The 23,989-nt window shown below is 37.2% G+C and overlaps 1 protein-coding gene across 4 annotated transcripts in view; it reads right to left on the bottom strand.

Annotated features, from left to right (window-relative positions):
* The window catches only part of utp20 (UTP20 small subunit processome component), a 34,167-nt gene that overhangs the window by 2,581 nt on the left and 7,597 nt on the right, over positions 1 to 23,989 (bottom strand). For 3 of the 4 annotated variants that reach the window (XM_016265124.1, XM_016265131.1, XM_016265139.1), the window contains 43 exons: positions 23,777 to 23,839; positions 23,540 to 23,698; positions 23,377 to 23,453; positions 23,156 to 23,235; positions 22,803 to 23,076; positions 22,547 to 22,723; positions 22,319 to 22,409; positions 22,141 to 22,226; positions 21,438 to 21,563; positions 21,158 to 21,324; positions 20,635 to 20,843; positions 20,277 to 20,420; positions 19,973 to 20,052; positions 19,348 to 19,580; positions 19,118 to 19,262; positions 18,868 to 18,955; positions 17,832 to 17,975; positions 17,692 to 17,745; positions 17,450 to 17,602; positions 17,185 to 17,340; positions 16,946 to 17,086; positions 14,819 to 14,956; positions 14,591 to 14,730; positions 14,414 to 14,502; positions 14,251 to 14,330; positions 8,216 to 8,428; positions 7,484 to 7,623; positions 7,111 to 7,267; positions 6,140 to 6,238; positions 5,891 to 6,058; positions 5,649 to 5,815; positions 5,422 to 5,563; positions 4,118 to 4,234; positions 3,822 to 3,992; positions 3,607 to 3,735; positions 2,428 to 2,538; positions 2,252 to 2,331; positions 2,095 to 2,164; positions 1,300 to 1,482; positions 1,086 to 1,217; positions 875 to 1,004; positions 589 to 776; positions 432 to 503 (listed from right to left, as the gene is read on the bottom strand). In XM_016265124.1, the coding sequence (XP_016120610.1) occupies positions 432 to 503; positions 589 to 776; positions 875 to 1,004; positions 1,086 to 1,217; positions 1,300 to 1,482; positions 2,095 to 2,164; positions 2,252 to 2,331; positions 2,428 to 2,538; positions 3,607 to 3,735; positions 3,822 to 3,992; positions 4,118 to 4,234; positions 5,422 to 5,563; positions 5,649 to 5,815; positions 5,891 to 6,058; positions 6,140 to 6,238; positions 7,111 to 7,267; positions 7,484 to 7,623; positions 8,216 to 8,428; positions 14,251 to 14,330; positions 14,414 to 14,502; positions 14,591 to 14,730; positions 14,819 to 14,956; positions 16,946 to 17,086; positions 17,185 to 17,340; positions 17,450 to 17,602; positions 17,692 to 17,745; positions 17,832 to 17,975; positions 18,868 to 18,955; positions 19,118 to 19,262; positions 19,348 to 19,580; positions 19,973 to 20,052; positions 20,277 to 20,420; positions 20,635 to 20,843; positions 21,158 to 21,324; positions 21,438 to 21,563; positions 22,141 to 22,226; positions 22,319 to 22,409; positions 22,547 to 22,723; positions 22,803 to 23,076; positions 23,156 to 23,235; positions 23,377 to 23,453; positions 23,540 to 23,698; positions 23,777 to 23,839 (5,763 nt within the window). Of the gene's footprint in view, positions 1 to 431; positions 504 to 588; positions 777 to 874; positions 1,005 to 1,085; positions 1,218 to 1,299; positions 1,483 to 2,094; positions 2,165 to 2,251; positions 2,332 to 2,427; positions 2,539 to 3,606; positions 3,736 to 3,821; positions 3,993 to 4,117; positions 4,235 to 5,421; positions 5,564 to 5,648; positions 5,816 to 5,890; positions 6,059 to 6,139; positions 6,239 to 7,110; positions 7,268 to 7,483; positions 7,624 to 8,215; positions 8,429 to 9,376; positions 9,519 to 9,603; positions 9,771 to 9,845; positions 10,014 to 10,094; positions 10,194 to 11,065; positions 11,223 to 11,438; positions 11,579 to 14,037; positions 14,331 to 14,413; positions 14,503 to 14,590; positions 14,731 to 14,818; positions 14,957 to 16,945; positions 17,087 to 17,184; positions 17,341 to 17,449; positions 17,603 to 17,691; positions 17,746 to 17,831; positions 17,976 to 18,867; positions 18,956 to 19,117; positions 19,263 to 19,347; positions 19,581 to 19,972; positions 20,053 to 20,276; positions 20,421 to 20,634; positions 20,844 to 21,157; positions 21,325 to 21,437; positions 21,564 to 22,140; positions 22,227 to 22,318; positions 22,410 to 22,546; positions 22,724 to 22,802; positions 23,077 to 23,155; positions 23,236 to 23,376; positions 23,454 to 23,539; positions 23,699 to 23,776; positions 23,840 to 23,989 lie in introns of all 4 variants that reach the window. The other variant, XM_016265145.1, reaches the window with a different exon arrangement.

The raw sequence follows: 23,989 nt of genomic DNA, 5'->3' as shown, positions 1-23,989 counted from the left end.
TGTAAAAAATTCAAAGTTTTATTGTTAATTTTTTCCCGCAAGTGTTGTTTGTTTATTATAACTCTTTCGTCCATGTAGGGTTTTTTGTAACAAAAATGTACAATTTTTTTTTTAAATAAAACAAATATAATTTCATGTAAATTGAATAATTTGATGAAATAATTGAAATATAATTTCATTTAAATAAGTAAATAATAAAATTAAATAGTAAAAGCTCCCCAGAAAGTATTGAAAACAAATTAAAATAAGAAAAAAACAGCTAAAACTTAAAAATTAATTCACTAACATCAACATTTTCTGATTTTTTTTATTTTATTAAAAATAATTACATAATATGTTTAGTTAAATTATTACACATTATTATTCAATATATATTATTACATAAATATAATTAAAACACGACAATCATACTTTTTTTCATTATTTCATACCTGCTCTCCAGCAGAAATATCCAAGAACTTGGACTGCAGTTGGTAACAGAAGGACAGGACCAGCTCTCTCATCTAACAGTTTAGAAACAAAGCATTCATTAATTCAGTCTGTCTTCATGAAATGAGCATTTGAAGTGCAGGTTCTCAGGGCTCTTGCCTTCAGATGCAGGTTGTCAGTGAGAAAAGCGCTGGCCACAGGCTGTGTGGTTTTACTCGTGTTCTCCTGAGAGCTCCATAAGGCCAAGAGCTCCTCTGGTTTATGAGCAGCAAACAGCAAACCAAAGATCTGAGAGGCCGTCAGCCAGACCCAACAATGAGGGTAACGTAGATGGGAATCAATATGACCTGGAGAGAGAGAGAGCACATGATGCATCTCAGGTTCCTAAGTGCACGTTTATTAACACTGACTTTATCCATGTTCATTTATCTGTGTGTGTTCATACTCCAGATGTTGAGCAGGTCTGCAGGTTTGTGGAGCTCCAGAAAGCCACAGTCTTTGACGAGTTTGACGATGAGCGTGAGGTAACAGAACAGCAGTCTGTCTGCAGCCTTCTCATCCTCCTCTTCCTCAATCTGATCAATCATATCATTGTCATTATCAATGCAAAGAGACTCAAACAAATGCATCCACATACTGTAAAACTCTGCACTCACGTCCTCAAAGTTGGAAGTGTGGATCTCTTTCTCAATGAGGGGTATCAGGACGTCCAGTCTCCGGTTGAACTTCTCCCCTTCAACTTCCACAAACAGCCCACAAACCTGAGCTCCGAGTCGCCGAAGAGCCGGCTATAAAAGCACAAAGACGCAAACCGTTAAGACCAAAACACATTTCAGCAGAACCTTTTCACCTTTTCGTTTTCCTACTCACCTTCTCGCCAGTAAGCCAGGTGTTAACCAGGTTAAACATGGAATTTTGATGCTGTAAATCCAGCTGATTCAGCAGAGACTTGATGGCCAGAGCCACCATTTTCTTACAGGTTGCAGAATCGTCATTTAGCATAGCCAATGACAAAGGCACAAAAAACAAACCGCAGTGCTCGTGCAAGAGAGCCTGTGAACAAAGAACACATAACAATTACCTTACAGTACAAACAAACACCAAGTACAGAATAATCTTTTGCAAGTTCACTTTCATAATGTAAAGCATTTTCAAGAAAAAAAAAAGTATAATGGGAGTATAATTTATCCAACAGGAATTCACTAAATCATGACAGAATGGAGCAAGGATTTTTTATTGAACAATAATGTGGAATTTATGACATAAACTGATTAATTGAAAAAGTAATTCAAAACAACTTGCTCTGCACAATAAGGAATGTGCATTCATGTATGAAATGTTCAGGGTCATTATAAAACATTAAAAAACATTATTGTTCCTTGAAATAAAATAAATTTTAACTGAAAAATTAAAAACTGTCTAGTTGGCAAGGCAACATTTTTCATATTTGTGTAGTTAAACTATGTACTAAAACAAAATGATTATAAATATTCATACATATTAAAAATAAAAATATAAAATAATAAAAACTACAATAGTATCTCAATGATACTAAATAACACTGGTAATGTAGAGGTTTCTCTCAACAATGTTAATATTATATAATATTATTAATATTATATAATATAATAGCACGACCATTTCGAACTGTTTTTGTTACAGTACCTGAGGAAATTTCTGGAAAATGAAAGCCATCAACTCCAGGGCAGACTGTCTCCCAGTATCATACTCATAACTGAGAAGAAAACAAATATTTGAATTTGCCTGACATGAAGGAAACGATTCACATCTGCCTGTTAGTAATCAGTTGCTCTAAACTTACGTAAGCTGAGACACTATGAAGTCAAAATGTTTCCTGAGTTTCTTGCCCAGTGGATAGTCCATCAGGTACTTCAGATAGATCTGCGGTCACAGCAGAGGACAGACATAAGTCTGACGATAGTTCTGACAAGCATAAACCTGGATGATGATGATGAAGACTGCAATATCCCGACTGACCTGTCTGCAGCGCATGCGGACCTGTTCATTTGACCCATCGATGGCAAACTTGGCCACTTTTTTCATAACATCCTCCATCTCTGGCACCACCAGTTTCCTGGAGAGGATCGCCTGCAAGTCAAACAAACCCATTCATTGGCATGCTGTTTCCATGATTACTGCAGGAGCATTTCTAAAAAAACCTTTTTGATTAACACTGATTCACTAATGAATCATCGGTCTGACTCGTTGAAAAAAAGAACTCGCAAATTTTACTCTACAGCAAGAGCAATATCTAGCCAATGAAATACTACTAGAAGAGCATTACCAGTGTTATTTTAGTATCACTGATAGACTATTACACTTTATTATTTTGAATTCTAATTTTATGTGTATATTTTCACAGATTTCATTTAGTTTCAGCCAAAGTTTTAGTAATTTTGTTGTGTTTTTGTCATTTTTACTAGTTTGTTTTTAAAGTATGTCTATGTAGTTTTTATTAAATGTTATTTTTTTAGTTTTAGTTTATTTAGTTGTCGTTATTTTAGTACTTCAACTTTAACCAAATAAAACAGAAATGGGCAAAATTGTTATTTAAATATAATTGAGATGATATTACAGTTTTTATTCGTATTTTAAATTAGTTTTTATTTTTGTTTTCAGTTTTTTTTAGTTTTAGTCATTTAGTTGTGTTTTTGCCATGTTTGAGATTTTTTTAATGTCTATATAGTTTTTAATAATTTTACAATATAAAATATAATATATCATTTTTATAATAAAATAATTTAATTTAGTTATATCATGACATCAAGTTAAACTAAATGAAAATAAGAAATGTTGCCTTGGCAACTAAATGAAAAATGTTTAAGTTTTGTTTCATATTTTATTTCAGTTAAAGTTTATTTCTAGAAATAGACATGCTTTTATGGTTTTAGTTTCAGTTAGATTGGCAACTAGCTGAAATAATTATCTTAAATAAGTGCTTTTATATTTTATTTCAATTAATGTTTATTTTATTTCAAGATATTTTTTATGATTTTAGCTAACGATAACAACACTGGGCATAACTAGTAAAATGTGCATTCACTATGGAAATGTATGTTTTTTATATTTCCAGGCTTTCCTTGACCATGGGAATCCCACCAGCGTTAGAATATGTCTCATCTGGTGAAGTCTGTCATGATGAGTAGGTTAACTTACCCTCAGGAGGCCAAATGCGGTGGCTTGCCGCGAGTTATCATAAATGTCCTCCTCAGCATATCCCAGAAGCACTTGCAGCTGTGTTTGTGTTACAAGTTTTGTCATGCTCTTCACCAAAACAGTTATGGCCTATTAAACAGAACATGTCATGCTGGATTATTCACATTTAGACTTCAAAATGAGAACATGAGAATAGTGGCGAGGGTCTCTCGCACCTTAAAGCAGTTCTGAACCAGGTGGAAGTTCTCGCCACGGCCGGCTCCAGCTTTAGCGTAGTCCTTCAGCAGGACAAAGAGCTGCTTGGTCAGCTGGTCGTAATTCTGTTCCAACGCCGGCAAAGGAAACTTCAGGATCCAGATGAAGGCCTGCAGAGCCTCGGTAATCACCTGATGTGCACAAGACAGCTTGCTGTATTCATGCAATCACAGGTATATAAAGGAACAGCAGAGCAGGAAAACGTTTGCGATTATGAATAATAAAACACATAAATCAAAAGACAGGCAGGACAGACCTTTACATGCATGGAGTTAAGACAGTCCAGGAGGAGAGATACGAAAGGATCCAGCATCTCCTTTACTGACGGGACAGATGAGTTTATCTTTGAACCCTTCAGACTACAGTGAAGCAACTGTGGAAGAGACATTTTGGTGCTTAAAGCGATATCGCAACAAAATATTTGAGAAATATTAAAGGGATAGTTCACCCAAAAATGAAAATTTGATGTTTATCTGCTTACCCCCAGGACATACAAGATGTAGGTGACTTTGTTTCTTCAGTAGAACACAAACAAAGATTTTTAACTCAAACCGTTGCAGTCTATCAAGCACGTACACGCGTCACGCGCCGGATGTTGTGAACGCGCTCAGGACAGTTGGACATTGTTGTGGATCAGAGGTAAAAAAAAAAAAAAAAAAAATACTATTCAGTTTCTTGCACAGAATGATCGTTTCGTGTCTTAAGACCCGATAATGTATCGTCACGAGCCGCAGGGTTTAATTTGGTTTTGTCGGTGTATGTTTTTTTTACTCTCAAAGCCGTAGAGCCCATTGACTGCCATTATAAGACTGATAGACTGCAACGGTTTGAGTTAAAAATCTTTTTTTGTGTTCTACTGAAGAAACAAAGTCACCTATACATCTTGGATGCCCTGGGGGTAAGCAGATAAACATCAAATTTTCATTTTTGGGTGAACTATCCCTTTAAGTTGTTTTCAAAGTGTGTAAGAAAAATTAGAAAAGAAATGAATACTTTTATTGAGCAAGGCTGCATTAAATTAATCAAAAGTGACAGTAAAGACTTGAAATGTTGCAAAAGATTTCTATTTCAAAGAAATGCTGTTCTTTTCAACTTTCTATTCATCAAAGAATCCTGAAAAATGTTTTCAACTGCTTTCAGCATTGATAATAATCAGAAATGTTTCTTGAGCAGCTAAACAGCATATTAGAATGATTTCTGAAGGATCATGTGACACTGAAGACTGGAGTAATGATGCCCAAAATTCAGCTTTGCATCACAGGAATAAATTACATTTTAAAATATATCAAAATAGAAAACAGTTTCAGTAAGTAAATTGTAATAATATTTCACAATATGGCTGTTTTTTACTGCATTTTTTACCAAAAAAATGCAGCCTTAATGAGCATAAGAGATGTCTTTCGAAGCACGATCTAAATCGGCTGCTTGCTATTTAGCAAACTATTTAATACAGATTGATGTACAATTGCCTAAATGTTGTTGAAGTGCGATTTCTGCTTGAGATTGAACCTCATGCATTCTCCCAGCGGTCAATCAAAAACCAATGTGTTATTTTCTTACACTGAGCCCCGTTTCCACCAGGATGTGCATGTTCGTTCTGCTGCTGATGGCGGCTTTCGCGCCTCCTCTCTTAGGAGTGGCCGGCAGCAGTAAACAGCTTGGCGGAGGCAGGCGAGGATCTGGAGGTGGACGTTGCTTCTCTCTGGGTGAATATGGGATGTGAAATTGTTCAAATTAGATCTGATTAAACCAATTCTAATGCATCTCTGAGTGTGTGTGTGACGTACTTGTTTTTGCTAGTAATGAGCGGCAGACTCTCACTAACTAGTCCATGGCTGAGCAGTAGGATGGACTGAGGGCTCATGCTCTGATTGAGCAAAAGTCCCGCCACAATCCTCCTGAGCACAGCATGCACTCGCCTCGACACCTTCAGACTGGCCGTGTTTTCAAGCATCTAGAAAGAGGAAGACCAGATTAGTCTCTTGAGAAATCGTGAGCCTCTTGTAGATGCAGCGTTCTGGTTATTCACCTCTTTGAGTGGCAGGATGAGGTGAATGACGCGCTCCTGACTGCAGAACTGGCCGAGAAGCTCGTACGAGTCGGAGCTCTTGCTGTGACGGGCCTCCATCACTTTGGAAACGATTCCTTTGATGTCCTTCTCCTCAGCTACGGCCCCAAACAACTCGTTGTTGAAGATCTAGGAAGGATGCGGAGAGAGTTAGTGGATAAAAAGGCATGATTGTTTGAAAATATTATTGAAAATGTAAGTGCCGTTTACCGCGATGAGCATGTCCATGCATGGGTCGAGATCCCCTCCATTCAAGGATGGTTTTAGGACAGTGAGCAAATGGTAGACGGTGAAGGTCAAAACATGGACCTGAAAGGACAAATTATACACGGGTCAAAGACCTGGTGCTCGTTTTGTTTGGTTCAAGTCTTTCAAGTTATTCAAAAACACATTACAAATTCAATTTAAACAGACAAAGACACAAAGGTTCTATGATCAGCATTAATTTCTAAATTCAAATTAATTTTGATATGTTTTGAATTTTGCATATCAATTTTGTTTTGCAGGCCATAAGTATAGTAATTATAGCATAACTATAAGAGCAAAAGCTATAACAAAAAGCTTTATAGTATTTTTAAATAGATATTTTGACCTTTTTATGACATGTTCATTCATGCAAAATCGAGTAACAACAATAGAACTTCAATAAAAATTGTTTTTAAATATAATCATTTTTAAATGCTATAATACAAGTATGCTATATTAATATATGTTATATTAATGGTGAGAGCCAGGTTTAGTTAATCAACAATAAATCAAAGTTTAAGATTAAATATAATACATTTATAAAAGTATAAAGTTTTATCTTGAATAATATTTTTTTAAACATTTTAGAAAATGATTAAAATATGCACACTGAAGTGCATTTAAAGTGTTAGAGGAATCTATTATTTTTTAATTTAAATTTAAGTCTAAGTTATTTTATTTTTTTCGTTTTGATACACAATGTAAAAGTGGTAGATATTTATATAAATATATTTCCAAACTGTCTGAAAACAACATCATATATATCCAAAGATTACATTACTAATGTCTTGGCACATGTGTTTTGCACTAGAATTTTACACTTTCTCCTCAACCATATTTGACACTTACCATTTGGGAAATACTCTCTCCTTGCATTATACATTGCTATGTACAGTACATGCATGATACATGTGCTAATAAATACAATATTTTACCTGATACCCCTTCACTAAGACTGCCTGCAACTCGCTGAGCAGATAATGAAGATATTGATGCCCAAGCGTCTCTATGATCTTCACCAAAGTGTTTCGAGCCACATCACGGATCTCCTGGAAACGGCTCCTCAGGTGAACGCACACTTTCAGGAAGATGCTGCATATATATATAAACACCAAACTGAGAATAACTGTGTTCTGATCAGAGGTTGCATTAACTGAAAATGTTGCATCGTTTACCAAATTTTTGCAGTGATGCGCACTCAAAATTAAAGAAATGATGGAATATTTGCAGCGCAACTGATGATCAATCTCTCGCACACTCTAACAGACACTTGCATTTAGAAAACGGGTAATGATAGAGTAAACATACCCTGGCAAGTTGGCTTCCATCACATCCTTTGGCAGAGACTTCATGAGCTGAATCATAGCGAATGCAATAGGCACTCTGGCCACTTCTTCATCTTTCACCTCCTTAGACTTCACCATCTTGTGTTCGTCATCTCGTTTAACCTACAGAAACAAACATCAATTAGTTGATGATTAAATCAAGAACAAATATCTGCCAATGAGCTCAGAAAAATCAACTCAATTCAAAGGGAAAACAAGTTTTCATATTCCATTTTTGTAATTGTTTTACTCACTCACTCCCTAAATTTCAATAAATATTTCAGAAAGTGACTTCTTTACTTCATTTTGCATCTCAAGTAAATATATACTGATTTAAGGATGTTCACATATTTGTATTGGAAAACAAGACAAAAATACTTTCTTAGCAATGCATGCAACATTTAATGCCATGGCGGCATCATGAATTTAAGTCTTTCTGCTCTGCTCTGATTTCATTTGTGGAAGGGTGAATTAAGACTCTATAAGACCCACAAAAACCCTATATAACACACAAATCTTGTCTGTGCCATCTATTTTTTGGGCTATTGATTCATTACAGAACAAGCTAACACCAAACCCTGATGCAATCAACTGTGAGTCTTCAATTGTTAGTTACATCCGTTGTAAACTTTAGACAGCAATACAGTCCACTAAGAGCTTTCAGTCTTGCTCTACTTTAAACTAAACTCTTTAAGTATGATATATGAGCTCAGACCTTTGCTGTGAGGCACTTGTGAAGTTTGGGCAGGACGCTCCGAATGACCGTGTGATGAATGGTGGAAATGAGCGTCTCTAGATCCCGTTCACTCTGTGGAAGACCACTGCTGACGACAGGAGGAACTTTCTTCGTCTGGCTCTTTTTGCCTTCTTTTGGTTTGGCAGTGCTTTCCGTCTCAGCATCCGTTGCTGTGGAAATGGCTGCTCCAGCCTCATCGGTTTCCATGGGAACAGAGGAAAAAAAAAAAAAAAAAAAAAAATACTATTCAGTTTCTTGCACAGAATGATCGTTTCGTGTCTTAAGACCCGATAATGTATCGTCACGAGCCGCAGGGTTTAATTTGGTTTTGTCGGTGTATGTTTTTTTTACTCTCAAAGCCGTAGAGCCCATTGACTGCCATTATAAGACTGATAGACTGCAACGGTTTGAGTTAAAAATCTTTTTTTGTGTTCTACTGAAGAAACAAAGTCACCTATACATCTTGGATGCCCTGGGGGTAAGCAGATAAACATCAAATTTTCATTTTTGGGTGAACTATCCCTTTAAGTTGTTTTCAAAGTGTGTAAGAAAAATTAGAAAAGAAATGAATACTTTTATTGAGCAAGGCTGCATTAAATTAATCAAAAGTGACAGTAAAGACTTGAAATGTTGCAAAAGATTTCTATTTCAAAGAAATGCTGTTCTTTTCAACTTTCTATTCATCAAAGAATCCTGAAAAATGTTTTCAACTGCTTTCAGCATTGATAATAATCAGAAATGTTTCTTGAGCAGCTAAACAGCATATTAGAATGATTTCTGAAGGATCATGTGACACTGAAGACTGGAGTAATGATGCCCAAAATTCAGCTTTGCATCACAGGAATAAATTACATTTTAAAATATATCAAAATAGAAAACAGTTTCAGTAAGTAAATTGTAATAATATTTCACAATATGGCTGTTTTTTACTGCATTTTTTACCAAAAAAATGCAGCCTTAATGAGCATAAGAGATGTCTTTCGAAGCACGATCTAAATCGGCTGCTTGCTATTTAGCAAACTATTTAATACAGATTGATGTACAATTGCCTAAATGTTGTTGAAGTGCGATTTCTGCTTGAGATTGAACCTCATGCATTCTCCCAGCGGTCAATCAAAAACCAATGTGTTATTTTCTTACACTGAGCCCCGTTTCCACCAGGATGTGCATGTTCGTTCTGCTGCTGATGGCGGCTTTCGCGCCTCCTCTCTTAGGAGTGGCCGGCAGCAGTAAACAGCTTGGCGGAGGCAGGCGAGGATCTGGAGGTGGACGTTGCTTCTCTCTGGGTGAATATGGGATGTGAAATTGTTCAAATTAGATCTGATTAAACCAATTCTAATGCATCTCTGAGTGTGTGTGTGACGTACTTGTTTTTGCTAGTAATGAGCGGCAGACTCTCACTAACTAGTCCATGGCTGAGCAGTAGGATGGACTGAGGGCTCATGCTCTGATTGAGCAAAAGTCCCGCCACAATCCTCCTGAGCACAGCATGCACTCGCCTCGACACCTTCAGACTGGCCGTGTTTTCAAGCATCTAGAAAGAGGAAGACCAGATTAGTCTCTTGAGAAATCGTGAGCCTCTTGTAGATGCAGCGCTCTGGTTATTCACCTCTTTGAGTGGCAGGATGAGGTGAATGACGCGCTCCTGACTGCAGAACTGGCCGAGAAGCTCGTACGAGTCGGAGCTCTTGCTGTGACGGGCCTCCATCACTTTGGAAACGATTCCTTTGATGTCCTTCTCCTCAGCTACGGCCCCAAACAACTCGTTGTTGAAGATCTAGGAAGGATGCGGAGAGAGTTAGTGGATAAAAAGGCATGATTGTTTGAAAATATTATTGAAAATGTAAGTGCCGTTTACCGCGATGAGCATGTCCATGCATGGGTCGAGATCCCCTCCATTCAAGGATGGTTTTAGGACAGTGAGCAAATGGTAGACGGTGAAGGTCAAAACATGGACCTGAAAGGACAAATTATACACGGGTCAAAGACCTGGTGCTCGTTTTGTTTGGTTCAAGTCTTTCAAGTTATTCAAAAACACATTACAAATTCAATTTAAACAGACAAAGACACAAAGGTTCTATGATCAGCATTAATTTCTAAATTCAAATTAATTTTGATATGTTTTGAATTTTGCATATCAATTTTGTTTTGCAGGCCATAAGTATAGTAATTATAGCATAACTATAAGAGCAAAAGCTATAACAAAAAGCTTTATAGTATTTTTAAATAGATATTTTGACCTTTTTATGACATGTTCATTCATGCAAAATCGAGTAACAACAATAGAACTTCAATAAAAATTGTTTTTAAATATAATCATTTTTAAATGCTATAATACAAGTATGCTATATTAATATATGTTATATTAATGGTGAGAGCCAGGTTTAGTTAATCAACAATAAATCAAAGTTTAAGATTAAATATAATACATTTATAAAAGTATAAAGTTTTATCTTGAATAATATTTTTTTAAACATTTTAGAAAATGATTAAAATATGCACACTGAAGTGCATTTAAAGTGTTAGAGGAATCTATTATTTTTTAATTTAAATTTAAGTCTAAGTTATTTTATTTTTTTCGTTTTGATACACAATGTAAAAGTGGTAGATATTTATATAAATATATTTCCAAACTGTCTGAAAACAACATCATATATATCCAAAGATTACATTACTAATGTCTTGGCACATGTGTTTTGCACTAGAATTTTACACTTTCTCCTCAACCATATTTGACACTTACCATTTGGGAAATACTCTCTCCTTGCATTATACATTGCTATGTACAGTACATGCATGATACATGTGCTAATAAATACAATATTTTACCTGATACCCCTTCACTAAGACTGCCTGCAACTCGCTGAGCAGATAATGAAGATATTGATGCCCAAGCGTCTCTATGATCTTCACCAAAGTGTTTCGAGCCACATCACGGATCTCCTGGAAACGGCTCCTCAGGTGAACGCACACTTTCAGGAAGATGCTGCATATATATATAAACACCAAACTGAGAATAACTGTGTTCTGATCAGAGGTTGCATTAACTGAAAATGTTGCATCGTTTACCAAATTTTTGCAGTGATGCGCACTCAAAATTAAAGAAATGATGGAATATTTGCAGCGCAACTGATGATCAATCTCTCGCACACTCTAACAGACACTTGCATTTAGAAAACGGGTAATGATAGAGTAAACATACCCTGGCAAGTTGGCTTCCATCACATCCTTTGGCAGAGACTTCATGAGCTGAATCATAGCGAATGCAATAGGCACTCTGGCCACTTCTTCATCTTTCACCTCCTTAGACTTCACCATCTTGTGTTCGTCATCTCGTTTAACCTACAGAAACAAACATCAATTAGTTGATGATTAAATCAAGAACAAATATCTGCCAATGAGCTCAGAAAAATCAACTCAATTCAAAGGGAAAACAAGTTTTCATATTCCATTTTTGTAATTGTTTTACTCACTCACTCCCTAAATTTCAATAAATATTTCAGAAAGTGACTTCTTTACTTCATTTTGCATCTCAAGTAAATATATACTGATTTAAGGATGTTCACATATTTGTATTGGAAAACAAGACAAAAATACTTTCTTAGCAATGCATGCAACATTTAATGCCATGGCGGCATCATGAATTTAAGTCTTTCTGCTCTGCTCTGATTTCATTTGTGGAAGGGTGAATTAAGACTCTATAAGACCCACAAAAACCCTATATAACACACAAATCTTGTCTGTGCCATCTATTTTTTGGGCTATTGATTCATTACAGAACAAGCTAACACCAAACCCTGATGTAATCAACTGTGAGTCTTCAATTGTTAGTTACATCCGTTGTAAACTTTAGACAGCAATACAGTCCACTAAGAGCTTTCAGTCTTGCTCTACTTTAAACTAAACTCTTTAAGTATGATATATGAGCTCAGACCTTTGCTGTGAGGCACTTGTGAAGTTTGGGCAGGACGCTCCGAATGACCGTGTGATGAATGGTGGAAATGAGCGTCTCTAGATCCCGTTCACTCTGTGGAAGACCACTGCTGACGACAGGAGGAACTTTCTTCGTCTGGCTCTTTTTGCCTTCTTTTGGTTTGGCAGTGCTTTCCGTCTCAGCATCCGTTGCTGTGGAAATGGCTGCTCCAGCCTCATCGGTTTCCATGGCATCTTCAGCATCACTCTCATCCGTGTCCATGGTTTCCACTGCCTCGTCCACAACACTGGGCTCTGAAGCAAATAGATGATGTTGGTCATGTTAAGTTCCATGTGGGTGAACAGGACGTTTAATGTGGCTGTTGTGACACTCTTACCATCCGTCTTCTTGTTCTTGGCCACCTCGATTTCTTTACTGAGAGTCTCATGGTCAAAGTGGAACGCATCAAGAACGGTCAGCAACATGCTACGCCAATGAGAAGAGTCAGGAAAATCGTTAAATGTCATAATGACAAAAACATCACAGAAAAAGCACAAATGCACAGGAAGTGTACCTGACAGCCAGTTTCTGCTCAGCTATTCCGGTTTGTAAAACATGGACGAAGTGTTTGAGGTAGTATAAGTACTTGGACCAGGTCAAGCGTCTGCACACGGCACCAATAACTTCTACGGCGGCTGTTGTCATGGGTTCATACTGGGAGAACAGAGAATGTATTTGTTTAAAGCACAGTCAACTGACAATAATTGGAACGGTTGAAAATATAACCTGACTCGGTAACAACCTTCAGCAGTTTTTCGTCAACTAGAGCGATCATGGCGTAGGGCATGATGTAATTCTGCATGGAGCGTGATGACATCACAATCTTGCCCTCCGTCAGCTGCCTGGCGAACTTCCTGAGCGCTCGACCCCTTCTGTAAACCTGAAAAACAAACGGACTTCTCCATTTTCTGTGTTTTGAGATGGGACAATATCAAATAAGGGTCAAATAAGGGCACTGGTTATATAACAGCAATTAAAAAATTTAAAAACATTAGTTTCATGTATTTGTTTTATTAACATTTATCAATATATATAACATATTTATAAATAACATGTATAAATAGAAGTTTAATGTATTTTCATTTATTAGTATTTTAATTACTTTTCAATTACTAATATAGAAATATATACATGTATATATACATATACTATAATATGTATATACACATTTATTTATGTTTATGTATATGTTAATATCTTAGACTTCACCATCTTGTGTTCGTCATCTCGTTTAACCTACAGAAACAAACATCAATTAGTTGATGATTAAATCAAGAACAAATATCTGCCAATGAGCTCAGAAAAATCAACTCAATTCAAAGGGAAAACAAGTTTTCATATTCCATTTTTGTAATTGTTTTACTCACTCACTCCCTAAATTTCAATAAATATTTCAGAAAGTGACTTCTTTACTTCATTTTGCATCTCAAGTAAATATATACTGATTTAAGGATGTTCACATATTTGTATTGGAAAACAAGACAAAAATACTTTCTTAGCAATGCATGCAACATTTAATGCCATGGCGGCATCATGAATTTAAGTCTTTCTGCTCTGCTCTGATTTCATTTGTGGAAGGGTGAATTAAGACTCTATAAGACCCACAAAAACCCTATATAACACACAAATCTTGTCTGTGCCATCTATTTTTTGGGCTATTGATTCATTACAGAACAAGCTAACACCAAACCCTGATGCAATCAACTGTGAGTCTTCAATTGTTAGTTACATCCGTTGTAAACTTTAGACAGCAATACAGTCCACTAAGAGCTTTCAGTCTTGCTCTACTTTAAACTAAACTCTTTAAGTATGATATATGAGCTCAGACCTTTGCTGTGAGGCACTTGTGAAGTTTGGGCAGGACGCTCCGAATGACCGTGTGATGAATGGTGGAAATGAGCGTCTCTAGATCCCGTTCACTCTGTGGAAGACCACTGCTGACGACAGGAGGAACTTTCTTCGTCTGGCTCTTTTTGCCTTCTTTTGGTTTGGCAGTGCTTTCCGTCTCAGCATCCGTTGCTGTGGAAATGGCTGCTCCAGCCTCATCGGTTTCCATGGCATCTTCAGCATCACTCTCATCCGTGTCCATGGTTTCCACTGCCTCGTCCACAACACTGGGCTCTGAAGCAAATAGATGATGTTGGTCATGTTAAGTTCCATGTGGGTGAACAGGACGTTTAATGTGGCTGTTGTGACACTCTTACCATCCGTCTTCTTGTTCTTGGCCACCTCGATTTCTTTACTGAGAGTCTCATGGTCAAAGTGGAACGCATCAAGAACGGTCAGCAACATGCTACGCCAATGAGAAGAGTCAGGAAAATCGTTAAATGTCATAATGACAAAAACATCACAGAAAAAGCACAAATGCACAGGAAGTGTACCTGACAGCCAGTTTCTGCTCAGCTATTCCGGTTTGTAAAACATGGACGAAGTGTTTGAGGTAGTATAAGTACTTGGACCAGGTCAAGCGTCTGCACACGGCACCAATAACTTCTACGGCGGCTGTTGTCATGGGTTCATACTGGGAGAACAGAGAATGTATTTGTTTAAAGCACAGTCAACTGACAATAATTGGAACGGTTGAAAATATAACCTGACTCGGTAACAACCTTCAGCAGTTTTTCGTCAACTAGAGCGATCATGGCGTAGGGCATGATGTAATTCTGCATGGAGCGTGATGACATCACAATCTTGCCCTCCGTCAGCTGCCTGGCGAACTTCCTGAGCGCTCGACCCCTTCTGTAAACCTGAACAACAAACGGACTTCTCCATTTTCTGTGTTTTGAGATGGGACAATATCAAATAAGGGTCAAATAAGGGCACTGGTTATATAACAGCAATTAAAAAATTTAAAAACATTAGTTTCATGTATTTGTTTTATTAACATTTATCAATATATATAACATATTTATAAATAACATGTATAAATAGAAGTTTAATGTATTTTCATTTATTAGTATTTTAATTACTTTTCAATTACTAATATAGAAATATATACATGTATATATACATATACTATAATATGTATATACACATTTATTTATGTTTATGTATATGTTAATATATAAATTAACATATACTATTAATTTATATATATATATATATATATATATATATATATATATATATATATATATATATATAGTAGTTTAATGTGTTTATTTTAGTTTTCATTTTAATTACTTATAATATAGTTTAATGTGTTTTTTTTTTGTTTTGTTTTTTTTAATGAAAAAGACTTTTTCTCTTTTTTACCTGTATGTGCTTCATGTGCTCAAAGAAATCTGACTCGGGATCATTATAATCCATCAGCTGCACCAGATCATGGAACTCGGATCGGTTTGGGAAAGTTTTCACCAGGCAGGCCAGAACCGTAGTGTAATCATTTCGTACACTCTGCGAAAAATGAAAAGTCATAAATGCGTGAAATGCACGTGAAATGGTCACACAGCGTTGATGCACTAAATGTAAGCTAACATATCACTGGTTTTCACCTCAGTCTTGCTCTTCAAACCCTTTCGTATTGCATCAAGTATCGTGTACTGCACAATCTCCTTGTACTCTGCCTCTGGGCATCCGACTTCACAGAGCTGCGTTATTACAGCTGACAAACACATGGTGGCGCTGTCTGCCAGAGACATGTCACCGATCTGTCTCGGAAACACACCAAAGGCATTCAAAACTTCATGCAGGTCAAGAAACAAAAAGATACACAAAAAGATATTTAGAGGGTAACAGTAACATCACAAGAACGGTCACCTCTAAGGAATGGAAACAGTTGTGCATGATAGCAGTCAGGTATCTCATATCCAGAGTGCTCATCTCTTTAATGTGCTTGGTGACCTTCTGAAACGCCACGAGACGCACGTCAAAGTGAATCTCGTCCAGATGGCGGCTATCAAACACGTTGAGCTGGAGAAGAAACAAGAGGCGGTCAAATATGAACATGATTGGAAGAAATAAAACTAAATCGGTTTCTGATTGCCTCAATGAACCCTCACCTGAATCACAACATCTGTGATGTACTTCAGTTCACCGTCCATGTCTGACAGAGTCTGCAGAGAGATATATTCAGGCAGTCAGGAAGAGTTTGGAAAGGACTTAAAGTGGTGCTAAAGTGGCTAGAGATGCAGAAACTGACCTGAAACGCTTCACACAGCGCCTGACGGGAAAGTCTGTTGTGGATGATGGAGAAAAGCTTGCTGAGAGGTTTGAGGAACACGCTGGGCTCTGAACACTGTCTCAACAGGTTCTTCACTGTACCCAGGATGTCCAGCTCCGTTTCCTGAAAGAAAGAGAAAATGTTCCTAATATGAACATCATAATAATAATACAATAACATACACTGATAAAATATTTTTTATGTTTTTGCTCACCAAGGATGCATTTTTGATCAAAAATACAGTAAAAACTGTAATATTGTGAAATATTATTATGTATTAATTTAAAATAACTTTTTCATTTGGATAGATTTTAAAATGTAATTTATGCCTGTGAAAGCAAATGATTTTCAGACTTCTTTAATAAATAGAATATTCAAAAGCATTTATTTGAAATGTCCTTACTTACGTTAGATTCATTAATAAGTACTAATTTCTTCTTTTTTTATCATTTATTCTTTTTACCAACTTTTGAATGGTGTATCAGTTTCCACAAAAAAATATTAAGCAATATAACTGTTGTGTTTTTTTTTTGTTTTGTTTTTTTTAATGAAAAAGACTTTTTCTCTTTTTTACCTGTATGTGCTTCATGTGCTCAAAGAAATCTGACTCGGGATCATTATAATCCATCAGCTGCACCAGATCATGGAACTCGGATCGGTTTGGGAAAGTTTTCACCAGGCAGGCCAGAACCGTAGTGTAATCATTTCGTACACTCTGCGAAAAATGAAAAGTCATAAATGCGTGAAATGCACGTGAAATGGTCACACAGCGTTGATGCACTAAATGTAAGCTAACATATCACTGGTTTTCACCTCAGTCTTGCTCTTCAAACCCTTTCGTATTGCATCAAGTATCGTGTACTGCACAATCTCCTTGTACTCTGCCTCTGGGCATCCGACTTCACAGAGCTGCGTTATTACAGCTGACAAACACATGGTGGCGCTGTCTGCCAGAGACATGTCACCGATCTGTCTCGGAAACACACCAAAGGCATTCAAAACTTCATGCAGGTCAAGAAACAAAAAGATACACAAAAAGATATTTAGAGGGTAACAGTAACATCACAAGAACGGTCACCTCTAAGGAATGGAAACAGTTGTGCATGATAGCAGTCAGGTATCTCATATCCAGAGTGCTCATCTCTTTAATGTGCTTGGTGACCTTCTGAAACGCCACGAGACGCACGTCAAAGTGAATCTCGTCCAGATGGCGGCTATCAAACACGTTGAGCTGGAGAAGAAACAAGAGGCGGTCAAATATGAACATGATTGGAAGAAATAAAACTAAATCGGTTTCTGATTGCCTCAATGAACCCTCACCTGAATCACAACATCTGTGATGTACTTCAGTTCACCGTCCATGTCTGACAGAGTCTGCAGAGAGATATATTCAGGCAGTCAGGAAGAGTTTGGAAAGGACTTAAAGTGGTGCTAAAGTGGCTAGAGATGCAGAAACTGACCTGAAACGCTTCACACAGCGCCTGACGGGAAAGTCTGTTGTGGATGATGGAGAAAAGCTTGCTGAGAGGTTTGAGGAACACGCTGGGCTCTGAACACTGTCTCAACAGGTTCTTCACTGTACCCAGGATGTCCAGCTCCGTTTCCTGAAAGAAAGAGAAAATGTTCCTAATATGAACATCATAATAATAATACAATAACATACACTGATAAAATATTTTTTATGTTTTTGCTCACCAAGGATGCATTTTTGATCAAAAATACAGTAAAAACTGTAATATTGTGAAATATTATTATGTATTAATTTAAAATAACTTTTTCATTTGGATAGATTTTAAAATGTAATTTATGCCTGTGAAAGCAAATGATTTTCAGACTTCTTTAATAAATAGAATATTCAAAAGCATTTATTTGAAATGTCCTTACTTACGTTAGATTCATTAATAAGTACTAATTTCTTCTTTTTTTATCATTTTATCTTATTTACCAACTTTTGAATGGTGTATCAGTTTCCACAAAAAAATATTAAGCAATATAACTGTTGTAAACATTGATGATAAGAAGAACTGTTTCCTGAGCAGCCAATCAGAATGATTTCTGAAGGATCATGTGACACTGAAGACTGGAGTATTTTTTTATCATTTTATCTTATTTACCAACTTTTGAATGGTGTATCAGTTTCCACAAAAAAATATTAAGCAATATAACTGTTGTAAACATTGATGATAAGAAGAACTGTTTCCTGAGCAGCCAATCAGAATGATTTCTGAAGGATCATGTGACACTGAAGACTGGAGTAATGATGCTGAAAATTCAGCTTTTGCCATCACAGTAATTAATTGCATTTTTATTTTCAACTAGAAAACAGTTATTGTAAATTGCAATAATATTTCAGAATATGATTTTTACTGTATTTTTGATCAAATAAATGCAGCCTCGTTGAACATAAGAGACTTCTTTCAAAAACATTAAAAAAAACTAATAATGTATGATACCAGTTCAAAGTTTGGAATTATTTATTTGGCACGAGGAGTGTACCTGAGCAGATTTGGGTTTGTGAAGGTAAGGCAGAAGCAAACCAATGAGTGTTGAACTCTGTTCTTTTTCAGCCACAAATCTACTGATCCTGGAACAGAATGAAAACCATTAAATCTTAAAAGTTTACTTCACATGATGTGGACATCTTTTCTTCGAAAAAGAATGATTATTAAACCTTTATGATTATAGTTCTTGGTGTGAACGGCCGTTTAAGAAGTCTGTGCGAATAAACAGATTTATATGGACATACTTTGAGAGGATGTTGAGCTCTTTGCTGACTTGAGCTCTGAATTGCTTCTTCTTGAGGCGTTCAGAGTTACGCACGACTCCGCTGAGGTACTGCAGCAGTGCTGGGATGTGAGGAAGGAGCAGACGGCAGCCGATAGTCAAAGAATCTACCAGAAGAAGAGAAACAGATATGTCAAATGCACAAAATATAGTGGGTCCTTCAGCATAATCATCAACACCCCTGATGTCTACCTGACACGTCACAGTCCTGATTGGGTTCGGGGATCACACAGTTGTTCACAATCAGCTCTGATTCACTCTCCTTGGGTTCATAGTCTGGAGTGGTCAGCAAGCTCTCGGCTATATCCATCACCACGGCCGTCGTGATGGCAGACACGTTTTTGGAGGATAGCAGAGCAAACACATTGTGCAGGACGTCACACTCAGGGTGGCCCGGTCTCTGCTTAGCAAGCAAAGGGAAATATCTGACAGGGAGAAAAGACAACATTTATATTATAATAAGACTGCATTGCTATAACATTTCAAATCAGCAATAAGATATGATAACAATGGAATCATTACATTTAATTATATAACGCTTTATAAAATACAGAATGTTACAAAGCAGCTTAAAAATAAACCGGTTATAAATAACAATTTATAAACTTACTTCACTTTCAAGACAATTCACATTTTTCAGGTTAAGTCAGTTCAGTGTTGATTCGGTTCAGTGGCAGATGTTACAAAGTTCAACAATTAAAGAACAAATTCTATCCAGCTATAAAGCAGCTCTAAAGAAAATATTATTAAAAACTAGAAATGATTTCTTTAGGGTACCACTGTGTCAGGTCCACAAACCTGTGGTTAATGAGCTCACCTAGGATTTTGGATCCACACACGGATGACTTTCAGGAGGGGCGTTGGTGCATACGGGCTTTCAGTGGACAGAAGACACACCTGAAGAACAAAACAGCTGGGTTACTGACTCCAGTCCTCATTTAAATATTCATAATCTCAAAATTGTCAAATACTGATGGTAAAAAAATAAATCACACAAGTTTCCAAGACTCTTTTGAAAGAGTACAACTTACTTTAACTTGCAATGAGCCATACTTTTTCTTATTTTAACTGGCTTGTTAAAGCTACTGAAGTTATCCAGCCATTTTCTCTTATACACACACCTTAGGCCACACCACGGCTTGAAACGCAGCGTCCAGCTCATCTGCAGTGAAGCTGTAAGACTCAAATCCATCAAAGAAGTCTTGTATGCGCAGAATCCCCAGACGCCGCAAGTTCTTCAGAGGATTGATGCAACCAGGCTTGAGCTAAAGGAACAACAGTAAGCTCTTGAGATCAGCACCCCCAAAAACAGATCCAGCCACCACACAATAAAAAAAAAAGTCTAAAATCTGATAATGTGGCCCTCTAATCGCTGACTCTGAAGAGGAACTCCAGGAATATTTTACAATTACGTACAATATTTCAGTTTGCATATAAAGTTAAAGGATTAATGAGGATGGTTTTCTGCATTCAGCTTACCTGTTCTCTGTGATCCAGTATAAATGACACTGAAGCTGTCATGCACAGCAGGATCTGCAGAACTTTGGGCAAGTACATGTGGATGAGATGGCCCATTTTATGAATGAGCATTTCTATAGTGTTGAGAAGGCTGTGCTGGCGACCCACGGGGAGAACAGCAGACAGGTTCGCCTCGGCTACAGCTCGTTCTACCGCAGCCAGACATGCTCCTGCAAGCAACAAATTATGCATTTCCTGTTGTAAGTTGATGCATCTTCAAATCAGTGCTTGCTTTTTATCTATCTGTTCTTTTTTGAAAAAGTAAAATGAGTAAAATAAAGTCTGTTGGTTTAGCTTGTTTCAATAAAAATAAGTTAATTTATAAATATCCTAAATATTGTGAAGATGGTCCTCATTATTGAGTAACATTCATAAATGGTCCAAATAGGATATTATCTCTAATATCTAATGAACTGCAAATAGGTGTATTTAAGGGGTATATTAGGATGTAATCATTTTAATAAGCTTAAATTCAAGCTGGTACCTTCAGCATGATGACAAACAGGCTCCAGCAGCAGATCTATAAACATGCCCATCTCCTCTGGCTGACAGCCTGCCAGGAAGCGAAGCACTATGGAGGAGCGTGAAGCTGTGTTTGCCTTACCCTGAAACCTATTACCAACCCTAGGGCACATCCGCCCATATAGTATCCTGCAAGAATAATTAAAAACTACTAATTGCAGACACATAACATTCACATTCAGAGAAGAAACATCAGGGGTGCAATGATATCATTAATATGCATTGCGCATCTAAACACACACCTCATAAGCGTGGGAATAAGTTGGGGTCTGTGTGACGGAAGTACCACGGCCCCTTCCTCTGAGATGTTGAAATGGACAATCTCATCTTTAAAATGCTTGTCATCCAGAAGTCTCTCCAGATTCTCTCTGTAAACAATGACAAATCAACAATTATTATGGACCTATAACAAAGCCCTGGGGAACACAGCCACTGGAGCAATGTTCAAAAATGATTTCGCAGTACTGCTTTAAGCCATCATATTAATAAACCCCCAAATATAAATAATAAAACAAATGCTTACACAACTGGAAAATGTTTAAAAATTGTTTAAAGCATCCCCACAGCAAGTTTGAGGTTGCAGAAAAGCTCTGAAATCTGGCTTAAAATTAGATCAGTGAGGGTTGCCTCTAGGTATTTTTTTCCGTGCACCAAATGACAAAACTGGCTCAAAGTAACCCAGAGACGTGAAATGAATATCATAATAGACTAAAAGACTTCCTGAGGCAATTGGTACATTCCGGTATCTCAGCAGTGAAAGTTAGTAAGGTAACCAAAGATGTCTGTTGGAAGATACCATCAGTCTCTGCTCTGTATATAAAGCATTCTATTCATAAACTGACCTAGTTAGTGTATAATACAGAGTTATTACAGAAAAAAAATCTAATGTGGAAAGCAAGAAGAGAAGGGACAGTGTATTTTGGTGCTTTGTGTTAGAAGACTTACTTGTAAGGGAGAATGTTTGGGTCTCTGTATGTCATCAAACAGTCCAGTGCTATTTTCTGTACTTGTTGGTCTTTATGGCACAGAAGCTATGGGTTTACAGAAAGAATTAGTCTCAGCTGGCCATTCAACGAGTTTTGATAAACAAAATGAGCTTTCATAGAAAGATGGGAAACCATACCTGGGTATACAGTTCACTTAGTTTTGCCTCCATAAATAAAGCTTTCGGGTTAATGAATTTGGAGAAGACCTTCAAGTGAGCAATGAGCTGCCTATAAAAAAATAAAGGCATGTTTATGAGAACAAATGAATGCTTGTCATTCTAGTACATTAGACATGCACATCTAGTTTGTGTGAGTATGTAACTAGAAGACAACGATGGATGTTAGAAGATAGGATCATCTCTTACTTGGCTGCTGCTTTTCTTGGGATCTTCTTCTTGGGTTGTTTGGAATCTTCCTCCTTCTCTTCATCTTCCATGTCAGCATCTACCTCTTCACCCATTTCTTGCTCTGATGAAGAGATGCTTTTCTTCATGAGGTCCTGTGTTGGAGCCACCTGCAGGTCAGCTGGGTAGAACTCATTACTGTGAAGGCAGAGAAAAGACTGTTATGGAGAACTTTCTAAAAAGACAAATAGGTTGTTGACACAAATCTTATATACACCTGATGAAGCGCAGCAGTAATGGGCTGAGCTCTCGGCTGCGAGGCTCCACTCTGTCAGGAAACTGGGCCATTGCTCGCCAAAGCAGGTTGCGGAAGTTTGTGAAATCGGTCCGCTGAGTGGGATTCAGCACCTGGTCCAGCTGTTCCAGAAACAACACTCCCACATCCCCGCTTTCGATCACATTGGTCCCCGAACCTCGAAGCTGCTTTGCTGCTTGATGTTGTTCACCACCTCTCTCCTCATCATCTTTCTCATCTGCCTGAAGCTCTTCCTCTGAGAATAAAGATTCAAGCATCTTTAAATTGAAGACTGGGGGAAAATGTAACGGGTCAACAGCTCAATGAAAACTCACCAGCTAGACCAGCAACCATCTCCAGCTGTTCATAATAGACCTTCCAGAATGACTTGTTGTCCATTTCTTTAGCGTGGGTCCTGAGCAGATGAAAGCAAATTAAACAAAGACAAATAATAGAGAAAGAGAGAATATTGTTGGAGATACAGGTTGAGGATATGAGGATTTAAAGGCAGAAGATCACAAATAAAACAGGACATGGCCATTAGCATGACACTTACACCAACAGATCAATAACTGCATCCCAGAGAGGTCGGAAATTGACAAACAGCATTGCAATAAGATAACGAAGAGGAACCTATAAAAACAAAAACCACAAACATCTGTAACAATGGTTTTCAAAAATAATTCAATATTTGACATGGAGTAAAAGGCATTAGCTACCTCATGGAAAGGACCCTTGGGCAGACAGGGCTGCACCAGGTCATGACGGAGTTTACGAAGATGTAGTAGTTTCTCCCTGTAGTCCTGCACTGTGGCCGGGACCTGCTCCGCCTGCAGACACACGGCGAACACCGTCTGCGCATTTGAGCTCTCCTCTCCCTGAAAAAGACATGAGTTAATAAATATGTGCATGTGCTTTTCACAGCCACTGCTGTTGGTAAATCTCATAAATGTTACCTCTGCTGGTTTAGGAAGATCAGCCTCAAAGTTTGACATAATTCTGAGGGTCAGCAAACTAATCTGTGGAGGATAAAAATTAATTGAACCTTTAAAATCTGTATTTTCATAACATCAGGGTTCACAGGAAAAAAAAATAAAAATTATATATATATATATATATATATATATATATATATACACACACACATACACACACACACACATACATAC

This window comes from Sinocyclocheilus grahami, unplaced genomic scaffold (assembly GCF_001515645.1).
Source record: "Sinocyclocheilus grahami isolate Dianchi unplaced genomic scaffold, SAMN03320097.WGS_v1.1 scaffold33.1, whole genome shotgun sequence".
Classification (NCBI taxonomy): domain Eukaryota; kingdom Metazoa; phylum Chordata; class Actinopteri; order Cypriniformes; family Cyprinidae; genus Sinocyclocheilus; species Sinocyclocheilus grahami.
Note: the sequence above shows the minus strand (reverse complement) of the source record. Positions and strands in the feature narration are given on the sequence as shown.